This window comes from Chiloscyllium punctatum, chromosome 1 (genome assembly GCF_047496795.1).
Source record: "Chiloscyllium punctatum isolate Juve2018m chromosome 1, sChiPun1.3, whole genome shotgun sequence".
NCBI lineage: Eukaryota > Metazoa > Chordata > Chondrichthyes > Orectolobiformes > Hemiscylliidae > Chiloscyllium > Chiloscyllium punctatum.
This window is the reverse complement of record NC_092739.1, coordinates 97,918,181-97,939,162: the sequence shown is the minus strand read 5'-3', so window position 1 is coordinate 97,939,162 and position 20,982 is coordinate 97,918,181. Positions and strand designations below refer to the sequence as shown.

The 20,982-nt window shown below is 40.0% G+C and overlaps 1 protein-coding gene across 1 annotated transcript in view; it reads right to left on the bottom strand.

The window, feature by feature from the left end:
* dhx29 (DEAH (Asp-Glu-Ala-His) box polypeptide 29) overlaps positions 1 to 20,982 on the bottom strand; it is a 140,450-nt gene that overhangs the window by 10,269 nt on the left and 109,199 nt on the right. Inside the window, exons 23-27 of the mRNA XM_072571611.1 lie at positions 18,840 to 18,930; positions 18,225 to 18,551; positions 15,179 to 15,310; positions 11,960 to 12,056; positions 3,267 to 3,329 (exon numbers count right to left, since the gene is read on the bottom strand). Coding sequence (XP_072427712.1) covers positions 3,277 to 3,329; positions 11,960 to 12,056; positions 15,179 to 15,310; positions 18,225 to 18,551; positions 18,840 to 18,930 — 700 coding nt within the window. The 3' untranslated portion in view covers positions 3,267 to 3,276. The remainder of the gene's footprint in view (positions 1 to 3,266; positions 3,330 to 11,959; positions 12,057 to 15,178; positions 15,311 to 18,224; positions 18,552 to 18,839; positions 18,931 to 20,982) is intronic.

Sequence of the window (20,982 nt, the reverse complement as noted above, 5' to 3'; positions counted from 1 at the left end):
GCCCAGATGGCAGTGAGTTTGGAAGCCCGGTGGGCCCAGATGGCAGTCAGTTGGGAAGCCTGATGGGCCCAGATGGGGGTCGGCAGAGAAGTGGTAGTTGGCAGTGAAGCCTGGCGAGACCCAATGGTGGTCAGCAGCAAAGTGGTGCTTGGTACTATAGTGGCTGGCAAGCCCGGAGCGGGATTTGGCCCAGTGCAGATGAAAGAGTACTCAGTGTGAAGGAGAGCGAAACCTCTTGGGGAAAGTCCAGCATGGAACATCTGCAGACCCATGGCTTAAGAAAGGGCTGTAAATGTTTACATTTTTAACTTTATTTTCTACTTGATACTAAGAAGAACTGTAGCATTGAACTTTTTAACTTATTTTTGTATTTTTGTACCTAGATGGTGCTGGGAATGGTGGCATTGTACACTTTTTATTGTATTCCTATATCTCTGTAATTGAGCACACATGACAATAAATTTAACCTTCTGTACTGTAAATGCTATGATTTTGTGAATACTGAAGAAATATAGCATTTTCACACTGAGCATAAATTAAATGGAGATCACAGGAGTTCTATGAAGTAACTTCATTTCATTCTCAAGAAAACATCATCATTGCAGCATTTTCACTTTCAACAGCAATCAACTTTGCATTTTCAATACATATTGCAGTTGTGCAGTGGATACATCATTGCAGATTTTCATTCCATCAGGAGTGAAAATCCTCTGTTAAAAACAGAATTAAATACTCCATGCTTTGATTCAGTTTTTTTTTAAAAACAGGAAGATCTTGGGAAAGACAAAAGAACAAATGTGCATGGAAATTAGAGGTACAAAAACTACACAGATAACTGGGGGGGGAGCTTTAATTTTATTACAGAGATCAGAAGTGGGGCAAGTGTTTTTGAAAGAAGCATTTTCTTGTTTGGTATGTTCCTAACAAAAAAAGGTTAGGATCTGGCTCTGGGCAATGAGATGAGTCAAGTGGATCAAGGATGAGTTTAGAAACTTTTGGGGATCAGCTATTATGGTATCATAAAGTTCAAGTTAGCCACAGAAAGTGAAAAGCAGCAACCTTGAAGAAGAATATCAAATTGCAGGAGGGTGAAACAGATCTGCTTTTGTTAAATTAAAGTTGAAGACTGACAGATAAGACTAAATGGAACAGTGGCTGAGCTTTGAAGAGAGAGTTAGAGTTACATTCCCCACAAAAGGGAAAAGCATAGCCAGAGCTCCAATGAGGACAGCGATAAAGAGTAATAAAATGACCAAATAATTAATGTCAGGTTTATAACACCTGTAAAAAAAGCAGGCTGAATACAAATAGTTTAGACGGGAAGTGGAAAAAGAAAATCAGAGTGGCAATAAGACAGCCTGAAAAAGCTATTTGTAAGTTTGCAGATGACACAAAAATTGATGTAGTTGTGGATAGTGAGGAGGGATATCAAAGATGCAGCAGAATATAGATCAGCTCAGCTGGAACGTTGTGTGGGGAAATGGCAGATGAAGTTTAATCTGGACAAGTATAAGGTGATGCATTTTGGGAGGTCAAATGCAAGAGGAAAGTGTACTGCAAACGGCAGAATCCTCAAGAGTGTTGATATACAAAGGAATCTTTGGTTCAAGCTCATAGATCCTTGGAAAATGGCAAGATGAGTAGATAAGGTGGTAATAAAGTCACATAGCATGTTTGCCTTCATCAATCGGAGGACTGTGTATAATGGCAAGTCATGTTGCAACCGTATAAAACTTTGGTCAGACTACATTTTGAATACTGTGCACAATTCTGGTCACCACTATAGAAAGGATGTGGAGATTTTGGACAGGATGCAGAAGAGGTTTACCAAGGTGTTGCCTAGATTGGAATGTATTGAAACGTGGATTGTTTTAACTGAAGCATCGCAGTCACTTTTCAAGGGTGAAAATGTCAAATGAGGGTGAGAGGGTGAGACAGTTTTTCTTAAAAAAAAAAGTGGGTAGTAAGTACCTGGAACACACTGTCAAGAGAAGTGGTAAAAGCAGATACATTAGTAAAGTTTAAGAGGTATTCACACAGAACATCGGGTGATACGGTGGTTCAGTGGTTAGCTCTGCTGCCTCAGGGACCCAGATTCAATTCCACCTTTGAGCAACAGTTTGTGTGGAGTTTGCACATTCTCCCGGGGTTTGCCTGGGTTTCCCCTCAGTGCTCCACTTTCATCCCACAGTCCAAAGATGTGCAAGTTGGTGGATTACTTAGATCCGAAATTACTTAGATTTGCAGACTAGGTGAGTTAGCCATGGGAAATGCAGGGATAGATTATGGGAGGGTGGATTCCTGGTGGAATGCTCTTCAGAAGGTCAGGACTCAAAAGGGCCAATTCACCTGCCTCCACACTGTAGGGATTCTATGAACAGGCAGAGAATAGAATAATACTGACCACGGGCAGGCAGATAGGAATAGTTTAGAATAGCATCATGATCGGTACAGACACAATGGACCAAAGGGCTTATTCCTGTGCTTAATGTTCAATGTTCGAATTCAAATGGGAATCCCAAAGTTTTTTTTTAACAACCTCAAAACAGTATAATGGTAGTTGGAGGAGGAATGGTGCTAAATTGGGACAAAAAGAGATCATGCAAAGGAGAACTGAATATGCCTGATATACTAAGTATCTACCTTGCATCCATCTCTACCAGATGGCCAAGTTGCAAATGAAAAAGAAGGTAGTTGAGACAATAGATGGGCTCGAGATTCATGAAGAGGAAGGAGGAGGAGGTCTGGCTGCATTTAAAGCTGCTACGTCACCAGGACCAGATGAAATTCATCAAAGAATGCTATCGGAAATAGAGGTGGTAATTGCCATAATCTTTCAATCTTCCTTAGACATACGAGTGGTGCTAGAGGACTGAAGAGTTATAAGCTTTCCTCCCTCGTTCAAAATAATTTAAGAATAAACCCAGCATCTATCCAGTTTAACTACAGCAACTGGACAACTTTTCAGAGATGATATAGGGACAAGTGTACATTAGTTGAAAATGTTTACATTAAATTTCTTTGATAAGGTAATTAAAATGATTTCTGGGGATAACGTGGTTAAGTTCCACATAAGTATTCTTGTCTGTCAAGTTTAGAGAATAGAAGAGACAGGGTAGCATGCATATGAAGTTGTGACACTTTCTGGAATGGGAGGAACTCAAAACACTAACCGTGATCTCTGCAATGTTCAATTTAAACTTTGACTTTATAAATCAAATATAATTACTTGCTGCAATTTGTACAGAAGGCATTAGGAATCATACTTAATTTTAGTCAGCAATGCTCAGTCTTGATCAGTTCCATAATTATCTGTATTATCTCGTCATCTGAAATGAAAAATAGCAATCCTTCAACAAATTGTTTTGTTTTTGTTATATATCCTTATTAAAATACATTTTGAAATAGCTAAAACAAGTTAACACTTAAAATCATATTCCTGAATACTGCAAGTATTCAAAATGATGCCTTGGTCATCTGGTCATTCAATTGTTGTTTGCCAGAACATAACACACAAATTAGTTGCTATGTTTCTTTTATTAGTCACATTAAGAAGGTTACCTCAGAATACAATGGGATCTTCGATCAGATGGGTCAATGGGCCAGGAAGTGGCAGATGGAGTTTAATTTAGATAAGTGCGAGCTACTGTATTTTGGCAGGACGGATCAGGGCAGGACTTACACACTTAAATGGTAAGGTCTTAGGAAGTGCTATTAAACAAAGAGTCCTTGGAGTGCAGGTTCATAGTTCCTTGAAAGTGGAGTCGCAGGTAGATAGGATAGTGAAGAATGTGTCTGTATGCTTGCCTATATTGGTCAATGCATTAAATATAGGAGTTGGGAGGACATGTTACAGCTACACAACATATTTGCAAGACCACTTTTAGAAACAGTAGCTCCTCGCCTTACGAACTTAATCCGTTCCGGGACCCGGTTCGCGAACTGAATCAATTTTTCCAATTATTTGGATAGCCTAAGAATGCTTGGACGGCTGTTCACAGCGCACGAGCCAAAAACGAACTGAATGATTTCAAGCGGGGCCCGAGAGCTTTCGCTTTCAACAAGTGCGTAGCAAAGCAGAACAATGAAACCACATGGTCTCACATGAGCTTTTTGCGTTCATACCTTGAATTTCGTTCGTATGTTGAAGCAAAATTTCGTAAACCGATTTGTACGTGAACGGGGTTGTTCGTACGTCGAGGCGCTAATGTACTGCATGCAATTCTGGTCTCCCTACTATAGGAAAGATGTTGTGAAACTTGCAATGGTTCAGAAAAGATTTACAAGGATGTTGCCAGGGTTGGAGGGTTTGAGCTATAGGGAGAGGCTGACAAGGCTAGGGCTATTTTCCTTGAAGCATCACAGGCTGAGAGGTGACTTTATAGAGATTTACAAAATCATGAGGGGCATGGATAGGGTGAATAGACATGGTATTTTCCTTGGAGTGAGGGAGTATAAAAACTATAGAGCATGGGTTTAAGGTGAGAGGGGAAAGATTTAAAAGGGATCAGAGGGGCAATCTTTTCATGCAGATGGTGGTGTGTGTATGGAATGAGGTGTCAAAGGAAGTGGTGGAGGCTGGTACAATTACAAAATTTAAAAGGCAGCTGGATGGGTATGAGAGTAGGAAGAGTTGACAGGGTTAATATGGGCCAAATGTTGGGAAATAGGACTAAATTTATTTCTGATAACTGGTTGGCTTGGACGAGTTGGACCAAAGGCTCTGCTTCCATGCTGTACATCCTGAAGATTCTATATTTATGTGTTTGTAATGATTCCCAGCTAATGCCCCCCCTTCCCCACCTTGGATGACATATCAGTACTTCTCTATCTTGAGCATCTCTTGGTTGAAACACTAAGTAACAAAGGCACAGAATGCACTCTGGATGCAGGACTTCAATAAGAATCACCAAGTGTAGCTTAGGAGCATAATATTGATCAAGACCTAAATAACCTTATGTCAAAAAGTACTGAAGGCTTGTCCTCCAGAACTAGATGTGCTGCTAGCCAAGCTGTTTCATTACAGCTGTAACATTTGCATTTCATCAATAATTGGCAAAAATTGCCAAGAAGAAATGTCCTACAAATAAAAGGAGAAAATCAACCTGATCAATTACTGTCCCATCAGTCTATTCTCAATTGCCAGCAAAATGACAAAAGAGGTCAACAACAATGGTATCCACTAGCACTTGCAAGGGAATAACCTGCTCTCTAGCATTCAAGGCTCCTTGGTTCTGATCTTACTGCAGCCTTGGTCCAAACTTGAACAAGAGAAGGGAGACTGATGATTGCACAAGATTTAGCACCATTTGTGACTCCTCTGATATTGAAGCAGGCCCTGCCAATGTGTACAAAGTCCATGTGTACATTCGGGTTTCAGCTAATAGATGACAAGTAGCATTCACACCATAAACCAGTGTTGGGTAATGACCATTTCTGACAAAAGAGAATCGACTATGGTCCCTAAATGATTAATGGCATTAGGATCACTAAATTCCCCAGGGCTTACTATTCACGAGAAAATGAACAGGAGTAGCCCTCATAGCTACAACAGGAGATCAGAGTCCAGGAACTCTATGGCAAATAATTCACCTCCTATCTCTGCAATGCTTGTCCACTTATTATAATACACAAGTCAGAAGTGTGACGGAATACTTCACATACGTCTGGATGAGTGCAGCTCCAACAACTTGCCTTGGAGAGGAAGGACCCACTGGTTGTGGTCCATGTAGGTACTAACAATTTGGGAGAAATAGGAAAGAGGTTATGCAAACAGAGTATGATGAAGTGGGTACTAAATTAAAAAGCATAATGTTAAAGATGATCATATTTGGATTATTTCCTGAACCTCATGGGAATTGCTACGGGATACATAGAGAGTTAGAGAAATGGAAATGTGGCTCAAAACCTGACATAGGAGAACTGCATTCAAGTTAGCGGGCCATTGGCACCAGTACTTAGGAAAGTGATATTATTAGCTAACTAACAAACAGGAAATCAAGATCAATGGGTTGTTTTCAAGTTGAAAAATTGTATCTATTGAAATGCCAAAGCAGGTTAGGCAGCATCTGTGGCAAAACAGTAAGCTAAAGTTTCAAATTTAAATGACTCTTCATCAAAGTAGCTCTGATGAAGTCATCTAGACTCAAAGCATTAGCTTAGCTCTCTTTCCACAAATGCTGCCTGGCCCACTGTGATTTCCAGCATTTTTGCTTTCGGTTTGGATTCCAGTGTCAAAAAGGTAGTCCCTTTTTTTCCTAAAAGCTGTTCCTTGGCTCAAGGATACTCTGTCCTTAATTTTTTTAAAGAGGGGTAATAAACCAGGCCAGGATCCGATCAGTCTGGCTTGGTACAGAGATGAAAAGGATTTTGACAAGCCTTTTGTTTATATAGACTTCAGGCCAAAGGGTCATATTTTACAAGTGACTTGTATAATGAAAAGGGAGTGGTCAGCTCTTGAGCTGAGCAGTTCAGTCCTGCACTGGTGAGGAGTTCAACAGTGAACTGTGTGGAAACTCTCTCTCTCACTCCTTCTGCCCTTCAACTTCAACCTGTAAGCATGTGTTCCATTTATACTGCGTTCTAAAGGGAGTTTGCTTATTGGGACTGCTGTGTATGTGCGCAACAGCATAATTAAGTCTAGTTTGGATAAACTGAGTTCTGTAGGGGTTTTTTATTCTGTTCTTAATGTTTCATTGTGTAATTTTGTGAATACATTTTTTGTCTGTTTTAAACCTGGTAGTCAACCTCGCTAACTTAATCCGGATAATTTTCACTCTACACTTAGCGAAACAAATTGCAAAGTTATGGTCTAGGCTGCCTGCTTAAGAATGTTTTGAGTGGCCTGGCCTAGTGCATAGCACCAGCATCTTCAGTAAGTTGCTCCTACATTACTAAACAGAAGGCGACTATAGAATATTGCAGCATAGAAAGACCAGGATGATTTACATATTGTATTGAAAAATAGGATGCATGTACCTATTTTAGAAAGGCAAAAGAGAACATTGGACTCAATTGCAAGAGGAATGTAATAGAAAAGTAGTTAAATCTTATTTCAGCAGGCCCTGTTGAAAATACACCCAGGAATATTGTATGAAATTTTGGTCTCCATATTTAAGGAGATACATTTATACTTCAGAAAAGATTCATAGGTTGATTCCTGGGCTGAAGAGGTTTGCTTATGAGGAAAGGTTGTGATGGTTTAGTCTACATTAAATGGAATTCAGAAGAATGAGAAGCGGTCTATTGAAGTGCACAAGAGGGAGCTTAGAAGGGCAGATGCTGACAGGATGCTTCCCAACATGGGTAAAATCTTGAACAAGGAGGAAAAGTATAAAAATGAAGGGCTGGATTTTATTTTCTATAGAGAGCACATTGCCCCACACTGACCAAAAAAAAACTGATTAAATGAATAGTCAGTCTCAGCAGCACGTCATCATCATGCCAGTCTCCATAGTTTTAAAAAAAGCACTGAAGTCAACAAAACAACTGACCATATATTTTTGTTGCCTGCTGCATTTATCCATCATAGAGACGTACAGCATGGAAACACACCCTTCGGTCCAACCCGTCCATGCTGACCAGATATCCCAACAAAATATAGTACCTAGCCCATATCCCTCCAAACCCTTCCTATTCATATATCGATCCAAATGCCTCTTAAATGTTGTAATTGTACCAGTCTCCACCACATTCTCTGGTAGCTCATTCCATACACATACCACCCTCTGCGTGAAAGAGTTGCCCCTTAGGTCTCTTTTATATCTTTCCCCTCTCACCCTAAACCTATGCCCTCTAGTTCTAGACTTCCCCACACCAGGGAAAAGACTTTGCCCATTTATCCTATACATGCCCCTCATGATTTTGTAAACCTCTATAAGGACACCGCTCAGCCTCCAATGCTCCAAGAAAAACAGCCCCAGCCTGTTCAGCCTCTCCCTATAGCTCAAATCCTCCAACCCTCGCAACATCCTTGTAAATCTTTTCTGAACCCTTTCAAGTTTCACAACATCTTTCTGATAGGAAGGAGACCAGAATTGCATGCAATATTCCAACAGTGGTCTAACCAATGCCCTGCACAGCCGCAACATGACCTCCCAACTCCTGTACTCAATACTCTGACCAAGGAGAGCATACCAAACACCTTCTTCACTATCCTATCTACCTGTGACTCCACTTTCAAGGAGCTATGAACCTGCACTCCAAGGTCTCTTTGTTCAGCAACACTCCCTCAAACCTTACCATTAAGTCCTGCTTAGATATGCTTTCCCAAAATGCAGCACTTCACATTTATCTAATTTAAACTTCATCTGCCACTTCTCATCAAGATCCTGTTGTAATCTGAGGTAACCTTTTTCGCTGTCTACTACACGTCCAACTTTGGTGTCATCTGCAAACTTACTAACTATATCTTTTATGCTCACATCCAAATCATTTATATAAATGACAAAAAGTAGTGGACCCAGCACCGATCCTTGTGGCACTCCACTGGTCACAGGCCTCCAGTCTGAAAACCAACCCTCCACCACCACCCTCTGTTCTGTATCCAAATGGCTAGTTCTCCCTATATTCCGTGAGATCTAACCTTGCTCACCAGTGTCCCATGGGGAACCTGGGAGTCAGTTGAGATCCAGTTTGTGAATCTTTTACACCAGCAATAACAAGCAGGAACAAGGGTGATAGCCAAGGCTTTCCGTTGGGACCATGATTGAAAGCACTACCTGTTCTGCGGCTGGGGAAGAGGGAAGCACCTTAATGATTTTAACTCATCTTTTATCTTTGTTGAATTTTCAATAAAAAGTAAAAACATGATTGATAGCAGGGGGCCTTCACAATTTTAGTTGCTATTGACTTCCTGTTCAGAGCAGCAGCATTTGGTACATTACATTCTAGCTTACAGTGCTGATTAGATGCAGAACATTTCCTTTGAACTCATAATTAGCTCCCTTCCTACAGGACAAGCAGTAATTGGCTTTCCAACATTTGATTGATCAAATGGATAGTGGGTGCAAGAACAAGCAAATCATTGATTCAGTTTCTAATCCATCTCTGTCACCCCATTGAAATATCCAGTTGAAGGAGTTTCCCATTTCAGAAAAAGATGAAGAGGAATTTCTTATCTGAAGGTTGTTAGATCTTTGGAATTCCCTTCTGCAAGGAACAGTGGATGTTATGTCACTGAATGTGTTCAAGGCTGAGTTGGATGGATTTTTGATTTACAAGGATGTCAAGAATAATGAAGCTATGGTGACAAGCAGGAAAGTGGAGTTAAGGTCATACACAGATCACCCATGATCTCATTAAATAGCACAGCAGGCTCTGTGCTTACAGGGCAGAATAGCTTACTCCTGCTTCCAATTCTTATGATCTTGCACCATTCTTTGAACTCTCTCATCTGATTAACTCTATACCAATTTGAATGTGGATCAGGTATCTATAAAAGATTAATATCCTGAATACTCTTGCAGTCTGCTTCTTATTTAAACCACAGCATCTCAAACCTCAACTGATATGTCACTGGGTTCTATGGACTGGAACAAATGGATCCTCTCCCTCCATTCAAAAGCCAGGATTTCAGACAGACGCAAGGGTTCGACAAACTGACTGAGAAAACAAATGCAAGCCTCTCACTGCTGGCCCTGGAAGAAACAGAATTGTACACTGTTCAGGCAATTTGTTACCTGCAGTCATGGCTTCTGCACCTTTGAGGTAGGATTTCTCACCTCAAAAAGCTGTGCTTCTCGAATGTTGGTCTCTTGACCACTCACCAATTTTAATCATCTCACCACTAGTGGCCATGTCTTCAGTTGCCTAGGTCCCAAATTCTGAAATACTCTCCCCACACTTCTCTGCCTCCATTTCATTTGTCTTCCTTAACATGATTCTTACAGTGTACCTGTTTTGATTATCTGACCTAATATATCATTATTTAGCTCAGTATCAAACTTGGTTTGATGATTCTCCATTGCACCCTCTTCCCCCTTACATATGTTATTATATTAAATACATTACATAAAAATTCAGGCTGTCATTGAGTGAAACTCATAACTTTCTAACAAACAGCATTATGGTGACATTCCTCACATGGACTAAGGTTGTAGGAGGCAGTGGCACAAGGTAGTAGCAAATTACCTTCACATGGCAACTAGAGTATATACTGCTATACTTAGCCTCACGCGTTCAGTGAACTAATTATTTTTAAAAAGTACCCTCTGAAAGGGAACAAGTGTTAATCCCAGATGGGCACCATTAGCACCGTCTGCAGTTCTTATGAGTTTCAGACACTTTTCATATGCAAAGCTTCAAATCATTAAATTGTTTCTTAAACAAAACAAAAATATGGAGGATGCCAGAAATCTAAACAAGAAGCAGAAAATTCTGAAGGTGCTCACCAGGTCTGGCAGCATCTATGGAGACAGACAATTAGTTAACATTTAAGACTGGTCACTTTGTTTGAAATGCAATGGGTTTTAAGCAAGCAAAATGAGGAGAGACAAATGACATTTGACTTTTCTTAGAATAGTGAACAGTAGTGTCTGTCTCACAGTCGAAATTAAAAGTGGGGGAGTAAATATGACTTTGAGAAGGGTCAGTTTATAAGCATTCTACCAGTGTCTACATTCCCAACTGCTCAGGAAAGAAGAGCATTCTTTTTTTTTCATTTATTCAAGGGATGTGGGTTTTGCTGGCTGGCCAGTGTTTATTGCCCATTCCCAGTTGCCCTTGAGAAGGTGGTGGTGAGCTGCCTTCTTGAAGTCCACCTGTCGTGGGTTAACCTACAATGCCATTTGGGAGGGAATTCTAGGATTTTGACTCAGTAACAGTAACCGAACAGTGATAGAATTCCAAATCAGGATGGTGAGTGGCTTGGTGGGAAACTTGCAGGTGGTGGTGTTCCCATGTATCTGCTGCCCCTGTCTTTCTAGATGAAAGTAGCCATGGAATTAGAAAGTGCTGTCTAAGGATCTTCGGTGAATTTCTGCAATGTATTTTGTAGAATCATACATTACTGCTACTGAGTGTCAAAGGTGGAGGGAGTGAATGCTTGTGGATAAGGCGACAATCAAGCAGCTGCTTTGTCCTGGATGGTTTAAAGCTTTAAGTGTTGTTGGAGCTGCACCCATCCAGAATTTAGGGAGTATCCCTTCACACTCCAAACTTGGCCTTGGAAATGTTGGCCAGGCTTTGCAGAGTCATGAGATGAGTTATTCACTGCAATATTTCGAGCTGCTGACCTGCTCTTTTCGCCACTGTTCAAGTGGTGAGTCCAGTTGAGTTTCTGGTCAATGATAACGCCAAGGATATTGATAATGAATGTTACCATTACTGAACCAATGTTTACATATTCACATCAATATATTCAAATTGTGCACATACGTATTCACATCAGAAATAATCAACATTCAGCCTCCCCACACATACATATAATAATGGGCCGAGAGTGTGGTGCTGGAAAATCACAGGTCAGGCAGCATCCAAGGAGCAGGAGTATCGACATTTCGGGCATAAGGCCTTTATCAGGAATAAGGCTTGCGGCTGGAGAGGTGGGGGGGGGTGAACTGAGAGATAAATGGTAGGGGCTGGGGAAGGAGCTGGGAATGTGATAGATAGTTGAAGGTGGGGGTGAAGCTAATAGGTCAGAGAGGAGGGTGAAGCGGATAGGTGGGAAGGAAGATTAACAGATCAAGAAGGCAGTGCCAAGTTGGAGGCTTGAGACCGGGATAAGATGGGGGGAGCACCCCCCGGCCCACAAGCCTCATTACTGGATGAAGGGCTTATGCTTGAAACATCGATTCTCCTGCTTCTCAGATGTACCTGACCCGCTGTGCTTTACCAGCACCACATGACTCTGATCTCCAGCATCTGCAATCCTCATTTTCTCCAAATATATAATTATGTCTGATCTGCAAAAATAGGATTCACAACTGAAACAAAGCTGTAATATATGTACTGAAATTACCTTCAATTGATATTTTTGGATCTTCAAGTTTCTTTAGTAGAACAGATTCAATCAAGGATCTCAGCTCCTTAAAAATGATTCCTGTTCTGACAGGAGCCTACAAAAATTAATCATTTGTAAATATAAAGCAGCACCGAAAATTCTATTTCATTCAAAATAGAGTAACTACAAAGGTTTGAATTTGGTCTCAGTCTATAATGATCAACCAGGTTTTGTTATAATCTTTTATTTCACCCTTACCCTATCAGTCCCACAACACATTAATCCCCATGGAATTGCACAGGGAAATCAAGATCACACATAATTGTCTGGTCAACAAAGTTTAGAGGGTGGAGCACATTAAACTTCAGCTGTGATTCAAGGGAAAGAAAAGGGGACAGGCAAAAAAAGGGAGAGATTTGGGGGTAGGAGAGGGTACTGAAGAGGGGAATGGTGCAAGAGGGAAAGAAGTTAGGGGCAAGAGAAGGTGAAGTTACACAAACAGGCAGAAGAAGCAAAGGTATCTAGACAAATGTGGAGAAGTGCACCAAAATGTGGAATGATCAACATTATGGCTGGTTTAATGGCAAATTCAATATAGTTACAGATCAGACACTTTATTTTAGTTGAAGGAATAAGTGGTTTGCTTACTCCTTGGACATTTAGGATTTAAAAGGATTGGAGAAACAAAGTGATCTGGAAAAACAAAACCATCAATCACTAGAAGTAGCAACACAAAGTTGGTACCGACTTGAAGAGACGATATAAAGCATTTGAATCCATGTCCAGACGAATGCACTGCAGATATGGGGAAAAGATCTTGATTGTCCAGTACAGGCAGTTTTGCTATAATGTGGTAGTGCCGTCCTCATACAACTCAGTATTATAAGAAAATCGCATAATAGCAGCACCATTTAAAATAATGGGCCAGAATCGCGTTATAACCACTACACATTTTTAAAGTTCGCACTTCAGAAATAGTATCCCCAATTAGTCAGTCGTGTTATAGTGAACTTGCATTAATGAAATGCACATTATAGCAGAACGACCAGTACTCCAAGTGAGGTCCACAGTTCAGATTTTCACATAACTAAAAGGATTGAGAAAATGAAACTTTCAAAGTTGATTGAACAGGTTGGTCTGCTTTTCTCCATCAAAGAGATTATAGACTTTAGAATCATCTGCATGGATAGGAAGGTACCAAATGTAAAACAGGATTCAGAGGTTGGGGATTGGGGGTGGGGGACAATAGATTAGCACTGATGCATGAAAGGTTAATGGACAGCAAACAGAGTAAGGATGAATACATTCAGATTGTCAGGATGTAATCATTGTCCATAGTTAGAATCTCCACAGTCTGCACTGACATTCCAAAACAGCATCCTACCCAGACCATCTCCATCTCTATTGCCCAGCATATTTTATTTTTACAATGGCTAATTCACAGTCTGCACATCCCTGGGCATTATGAGACAATTTAGCATGGCCAATCTACATAACCTACACATCTTTGAACTGTGAGAGGAAACCCTCACAAACAGGAGGAAAACATGCAAACTCCACACAGATGGTCACCTAAGGCTGGAATTGAACTTGGGTCTCTGGTGCTGTGAGGCAACAGTGCTAACCACTGAGCCACCATGCCACCCCTTTGAGTTAATCTGCAAGTATAGCAAGAAAAATGGCACTTTAGTCTTTGGCCTGGATTGTTTTAATAAATGGTCTTGCTATAAAAGTATTTTGGGCATTGGCAAAAACACAGTGAGTGTACAATATACAGTTTTGATCTATTTATTAAAAGAGGTGAGACTTTTTTTTATTTTTAATTGGGCGTGGGCATTGCTGGCCAGGCCAGTATTTAGTATCCATTTAGTAAATGCCCAGAGGGCAGTTAGGCATCAACCATATTGCTCTGGGTCTGCAGTCATACATAAGCAAGACCCAAGTAAGGACTGCAGTTTCGTTCCTTAAATAACATTAGTGAACCGAAGCAATATTTTCCTCAACAACTAACAATCGCTTCAGGGTCATCATTATTGAATTCAAATTCCATGATATGCAGTGTGATTTGAACAGCTTAACAGCACAGATGTTGACAGATTGTTTCCCTTTACTCAAATCGTCATGATCTTAAGATAAGGGGTTCACTATTTTTGACAGAGATCAGGGGACTTTTTTTTTGTTCAGGGAATTTTAAATCCTGAGAATTTTCTAGAGGGTTATTGATGGTCATTTAATGTAGAAATTCAGTCACGATCTTGTTGATTGGTGGGGCAAGCTCAAGAACAGCTGTGTGGCAGACACTTGCTCCCAGCTCGTGTTCCTATGTTCTGGTAGAATGTCGTAAAAGCATGAAGGGGTTTAATAGAGTGGATGCAGAGAAATGGTTGCCACTTTTGGGTGAGTCCAGACAAGGGGTTATCAATACAACAATCATAAACATTATCAAACCATGAGCTTGTGGTAAAAATCTGCAGCACTTGCTGCAAAGCTTTTAAGAGGGCTGCAGATTAAAAACAAAAGTCAGGAAGATAGCCATGAGGGAGTGTGCGAACACAACATTTTTCTTTAGAATGTAAACTGGGAAAAATGGAAGGTTGCACACTGCAGTGTTGCATTAAGAACATACAAGGTGTGTTTCCTTTTTTTTGCAACTTAGAAGGTTAAGAGAGGAAACATGTGTTCACTTGTTGGTTTCACGAGATTATGTAACTTTTGGAGATGCTGGATATAATACTTGAGATACTGACAAGAAAAGTTACAAACAGATGTTTTTGGTGAAAAGCTCCCTAACAACAATCTTTTGGATTTTTATGTTGCACTTTGTCATAGACCTGGGAGTATAATTTCATTTGGATCTTCAGAAATAAAATAGAATAAAATAGAATAGAATAGAAATAACAAAAAAGTAAATACAGTGGAAGGCTTTATAAGTTGCCATATCACAGTGCTTGTATCAATGACAGAAGCCATAGATAAGAAAAAAGTAAAAATTAAGACAGCATTTATCTCCGATCAATTTCAGTTCAGGAAAAATTGATTACTTGGAATATGAATAGAAGAAATTTGAACTCAAGTAAATACCTAGATCCAAATGACCGGCGACTGATAGAAGGACCTTTTTGCAGTCAATAACAGTTTGAGTGAGCTCAAGCTTAGGGGGGCTGCATATAACAAATGGTACACAAAACAGACAATTTGCTTTGAATTTAGCAGAATTTATTAAATAAGTGTTATTACCTGGAAATGTATCCAGCCATCAACTGAAAGTAATCTTTCACGGTGCATCACCTCTATAGCACCACCAAACAGCAACACTGGAAAAGGTGAAGTCAGGGTTGTCTCTTGCACATATATCCTGCCATATTTCACCTAATTTGAAGAAAAAGGAATTGATCCATCACATCATTAAAATATCATGGTCAACTCGAGAATGTCCCTTTTAAAATTTAAAAGTCATACAGTTCAGTAGATAGAAATTATTTCAGTTGGTTCAGGAATCTAGGGTGGAAACCATTAGAGTCAAACTTTTCAGGAGTGAAATTAGGAAAGAACTCCAAACACAGCAGCATAACCATAAGTTTGAATGAGCTGACGTTAAATAAAATAAAATAAAAAAAACAATTTTTCTCACAAATGCTACCTGATCTGTTAAAACGGAAATAACTTATGCTTCATTATGTGTTGGATCATAGAATCATACGGCATGGAAGCAGGCCATTCCGTCAATCAAGTCGATACCGATCCTCCAAACAGCATCCTTGCAAGACTCAACACCAACACCTTATCCATGTAACCCTGCATTTCCCTTGGCTAATCCACTTAGCTTGCACATCCATGGACACTATGGTTAATTTAGAATGGCCAAGCCACCTAACTAGCAAATGTTTGAACTGTGGTAAGAAACCAGAATACCCGTAGGAATCCCACGCTAACATGGACCAACTGTGCAAACTCCACACAGTCACCAGTGGCTGGAATCAAACACAGATCTTTGGCACTGTGAGGCAGCAATGAATAACAACTGAGCCACCACCCCACCCAATATTCAAGCGAAGATCTAAGTGTCTCCGAGACAGTAGAGATGTAAGTTGTGAATAAGTTGGGTGGTAGAATTTTGGAAAATGCTTATTTAGATGGTGATTGATGCTAGGTGGACCATTAATTTTAACTCTTGAGATTGTATACATAATATGAACTTGGATGCAAAGAAACAGCATCCTGACCATGTCGCTTTGGGAAAGAAATCCATTAAGTCAAGGCTAATGATGAAGCCAAGAAAAAGTAAACAAGAACGTAGGGAAGTTAACAAGTTCCACAATACACTTCAAGGAGGTCTCATTTTCATGTCTCTTACTGTCATACTACATGCTATCATAGAGTCATAGAGCACAGAAACAGACCCTTCAGTCCAACCAATCCATGTCAAACATAATCCCAAACTAAACAAGTCCAACCTGTCTGCTCCTGACCCATATCCCTCCAAACCTTTCCTATTCACATACTTATCCAAAAGTCTTTTAAACATTTTAATTGTACCAACATCCACAACTTCCTCAGGAAGCTCATTCCTCATGCCAGGAAGAAAGAACATTACAGCACAGAAACAAGCTCTTCAGCCCTCCAAGCCTGCTCTGATCCAGATCCTCTATCTAAACCTGCCACCTATCTTCTAAGGATCTGCATCCCCTCTGCTCCCTGCCCATTCATGTATCGGTCTAGATACATCTTAAATGATATTATCGTTCCCACTGCTACCACCCTGTGAGAAACATTCTGCCCTTCTTGTATTTTTTAAACCTTTCTCCTCTCACCTTAGAACTGTGCCCGCTAGTCTTGAAATCCTATTAATGCTGTAAGACCATAAGGCATAGGAATGGAAGCAAATTCGGCCCATCGAGTCCACTCTGCCATTTAATCATGGCTGATTGGTGTTTCAATTCCACTTATCCTCTCTCTCCCTGTAGCTGTTAAATTCTTGAGAGATCAAGAATTTATCAATCTTTGCCTTGAAGACATACCCACCTCCACTGTGCTCCTTAGCAATGAATTCCACAGGCCCACCAGTCTGGCTGAAGAAATGTCACCTCATTTCCTATCTATACCCATCATGATTTTGTAAGTTTCTATAAGGTCACTTCTGAACCGCCTACATTCTATTGAAAAGAGTCCCACCCTATCCAGTCTTTCTTTATAACTCAAACCATCCATACCCAGTAACATCCCGGTAAATCTCTTCCATATCCCCTCCAACTTGATAACATCTTTCTGATAAGAGGGTAACCATAACTGGACACAGTATTCCAGAAGAGGCTTCATCAATGTCCTGTACAACTGCAACGTGACTTCCCAACTCCTATACTCAAAGGACTGAGCAATGAAGGCAAGTGGTTCATTTCACACCATTTTAACCACCTTGTTTATGTGATGCAATCTTCAAAGAATTATGTACCTCTAGGTCACTCTGTTCTACAACACAATGCAAGGCCCTACGATTAACTGTATAAGCCTTACCCTTGTTTGTTGTAAAATGTAATAGCTCTCACTTCTAGTTTCTTGCTGAGCAGAGGAGAATTAGAAGTGTAATGTGAATAGGGCAAAACAGGATATTAATAAGAAGCAATAAGCCAGTAACTGCTCAAGCACAAGATTGTGATGCTGCCATTTAAGGCTTTAAGAAAAATGCACATCAATTTTTGAAAACCTGATGCTTTCATTCTTGCTCTACTTATCCACCACACATCATTATTCTTGTCACACCAGAGCAAAGGAAATTCTGCCCATCAATCTACTTTTTCAAACGAATGAGGATAACGGTCAGATGTCAAAAAATTTCAATTGTTTCATATACAATAATACTCAATTCATTTAAACATAGTAGAAGAGGTACAAATGGAAAAACACCCTAGCTTAGAGTGTGGGGCATTGTATGTGTAACTGAAACCATTTGTATTTCTAACTTAAGCTTCCTCCATCTTAGACACTGTTGTTGTAGAACATCTGAATCTTAATAAAACTCGAGTTATATTCTGTTTCAAATGAGTGCTTATTGCCAGTTATGTAGTTGTGCAAAAAATAAGATTTTGTATGGTAGTGGGATTAAAACCCTTGGAACCATAAATTATTTGGAAAAGAAGGAAACATGAAATAGTAGATCGAAGAGATAAAGCAGAGATGGCCACAATCGTAAACAAAATCCTTGTGACAATCCCAACAGAGACCTGCAATAATTAGTCAACCTTTACAATCATGGATAGAAATAAATAGCTTTATCAATAGAAGTTACCTTCTCCTTATACAGAAGCAAACCATTTGTCTGCAGATCTCTGTTGACAGATGAAGGGTGTAATTGTGCTTTACCTTGAGCAGTTTCGACACAACAGATCACCTTGTCAGTGATATCCACTGACGGTGTGTAAATAATCTTCCCAATATTATCATACAGTCCTGCTGTTAGTACAGCTTTCAGAAGCAGAATTTCCTTATCTGATAAACTCTTTTTTGGGTGCTCTGCCAAAGGTCCTTTGCTGCAACTTTGATGCTTAATTCCTCTGGTTCTTGATGGCACAAAACCTGCTGCTTCCATCAGCTTGATAAGTTCCTGTTTAATATCCTGCAAGCATATTTTTCAGTAAGCACATCAGGAGCTGCCATTCAAGTTAGCAATTTTAATTTAAAAATATATTTTTATTAATAAAATTGACATCAAACTCTAGTCCTTTAATTGCAAATCAAATTCTAAAAAGCTCAAAATTAGCATGCGTACTATAAAACATCAATATTTTTCAACATAAGGAATGTGTGTAAGCTTCAACATTTAGGAAGATACCAAGTAGCAACATGAAAGCCTTGACTGAAAAGCACAATAATGGGATGTTTAATGCAAGAAAAATATACAAACCTCCATTGTTATAAGTGTAGTCCGACTCAGAAAGTGTTTCTTACAGTAAGCCATTTCAGCACGATAGCCATCTGATTCAACATTCTTCCATCTTGACATGCAAACACAAATTTAAATTTAGACAGGATACCAGCAATGAAAAATATTTAATATATCCAAAATCTATCCTTTGTATGCTCACATAATAATGACAGTTCACTGACTAAATACTTGTAACATTTGTGCTGCAACGTTAGGTCAATTTCTTCACATTGCAGATGCAGTTACAGTTCGTGGAATCTTGTTTTCTAGAGCTTGTGGAAGTGGGCCTGATGAGCAGGAGATACTTTTGTTCAGAGATGGGTAAGGATTCCTTGCATGATGACATTCTTATCAGCTCATGACATGTGCATGCATGTACATCTACAACACTGATATCTACTCGACAACGTGAAACCTGTTCATAAAAAGCAGGACAAATTCAATTTGGCAAATTGCAACCTTATCAGTTCACTCTCCAGCATTAGGAGAGCAATGGAAGGAATCATCAACAGCATTTGCTGAGCAATAACCTGCTCCATGACACTCAGTTTAGGTTCCGCCATGGTCACTCAGATCCTGGCCTCATGACAGCCTTGGTTCTAGTGTGGACCAAATGGCTGAAATCCAGAGGTGAGGTGAGTGTGACTGCCTTCGACATCAGGCTAGATTTGGCCATGTGTGCAAAACGAGTCCATGAGAATTAGCAGGAAAAATCTCTGCTGATTGTAATCTTATAAGAGTCTTCTTTTGCAGTAGATGCGACTGTTAGAGGTCAGTCACCTCAACTCCAGGACAGCTCTGCAGGAGTTCCATCACTTAAGTGCTGAGCAACGACCATCATGAACAAGAGTTTCCAACCATTGCTCCTTATCTTTCAATGGGATTATCATAGCTGAATTCGCCATGATGAACATCCTGGGGATTACCCTTGACCAGAAATTAAACTGGACTATCCATTTACATACAGTAGCTACGAGAGGAAGTCAGAGGTTATGAACTGGCTAACTCGTCTCCTGTTTTCCCAATATCTATCCACAAGCTACATGGTATAAGTCAGGAATGTAACGTAAAACTTCTCATTTACCTGTATGAGTGCAGCTCCAACAACACTCATGAAGCTTGACACCATCCAGGACAATCAGCCTGCTTGATTAGCATCGCATTCACAAACAGTCACTCTCTCCACTACAGGTGCTCAGCAGAAGTCAGTCACCATCCTGACTTGGAAATATGTTTCTATATTTTTCATGTCCCTAGGTCAAGTTCCTGGAACCCCACCTTGAACAATATCATGGGTGTACCTACACCATATAGACTGCACTGGTTTAAGATGTCAGCTCATCTTCACCTTCTCAAGGAACAATCGAGATGTGCAATAAATACTAGCCCAACCAATTATGTCATCATCCAAGGAATTTGTTAAAAAGTCAAATTTTACAGGCAGATAGACAGGAGGGTTGTATCTAATACAACCTTCTGGGCTCCAACTTTCAGACCCTATTTTTGAGAGGCACTCAGACAAAACCTAACTTTCTACGACCCAGAACTCTCACTCAGCATCTGCTCATTATCCTCACTCATCATGGAGATGTCAGAAACCAACAAAAACAAAACCATTCTTTAGCAATACCTCCCTAGAGGTTCTCATGAAGGTTGTCCAGGAGAAAAGGAAAGTTCTCTTTCCTAGTATCAGAGGCTATCCCTATTGACAAAAAGGCAGCTTGGTCAGAAGTAGCTGCAGAGGTCAAGAGAACCTGGTTTCATTGCTGCAAATGATGACTGGTTTGCCCAGGTATGTACCATTGTCTACTTGATGTGTTATGCCTCTTTGAGCATAAGTTAGCATTTTAAATTTACCTCTGCAGAGGACTGTACACATAATATTGAGTGCCATGTATCTTCATCAGATGCATCATTTGCTATCAATATCTGTCAATTGCAAAATCAATACAACACCACTTGCATCACAGTGGGTATTCTCTCTCACAAATGACAGCGTTCACATTTCAAAAGTAAAAAGGAGCAACACTCGGCAGCTCATATACTATCAGGTCACTGACCTTTCTTCACAACTGGGAGAACGTACACATCTGTGAGCTTTTCACTAAGGTTTGCATGAGAC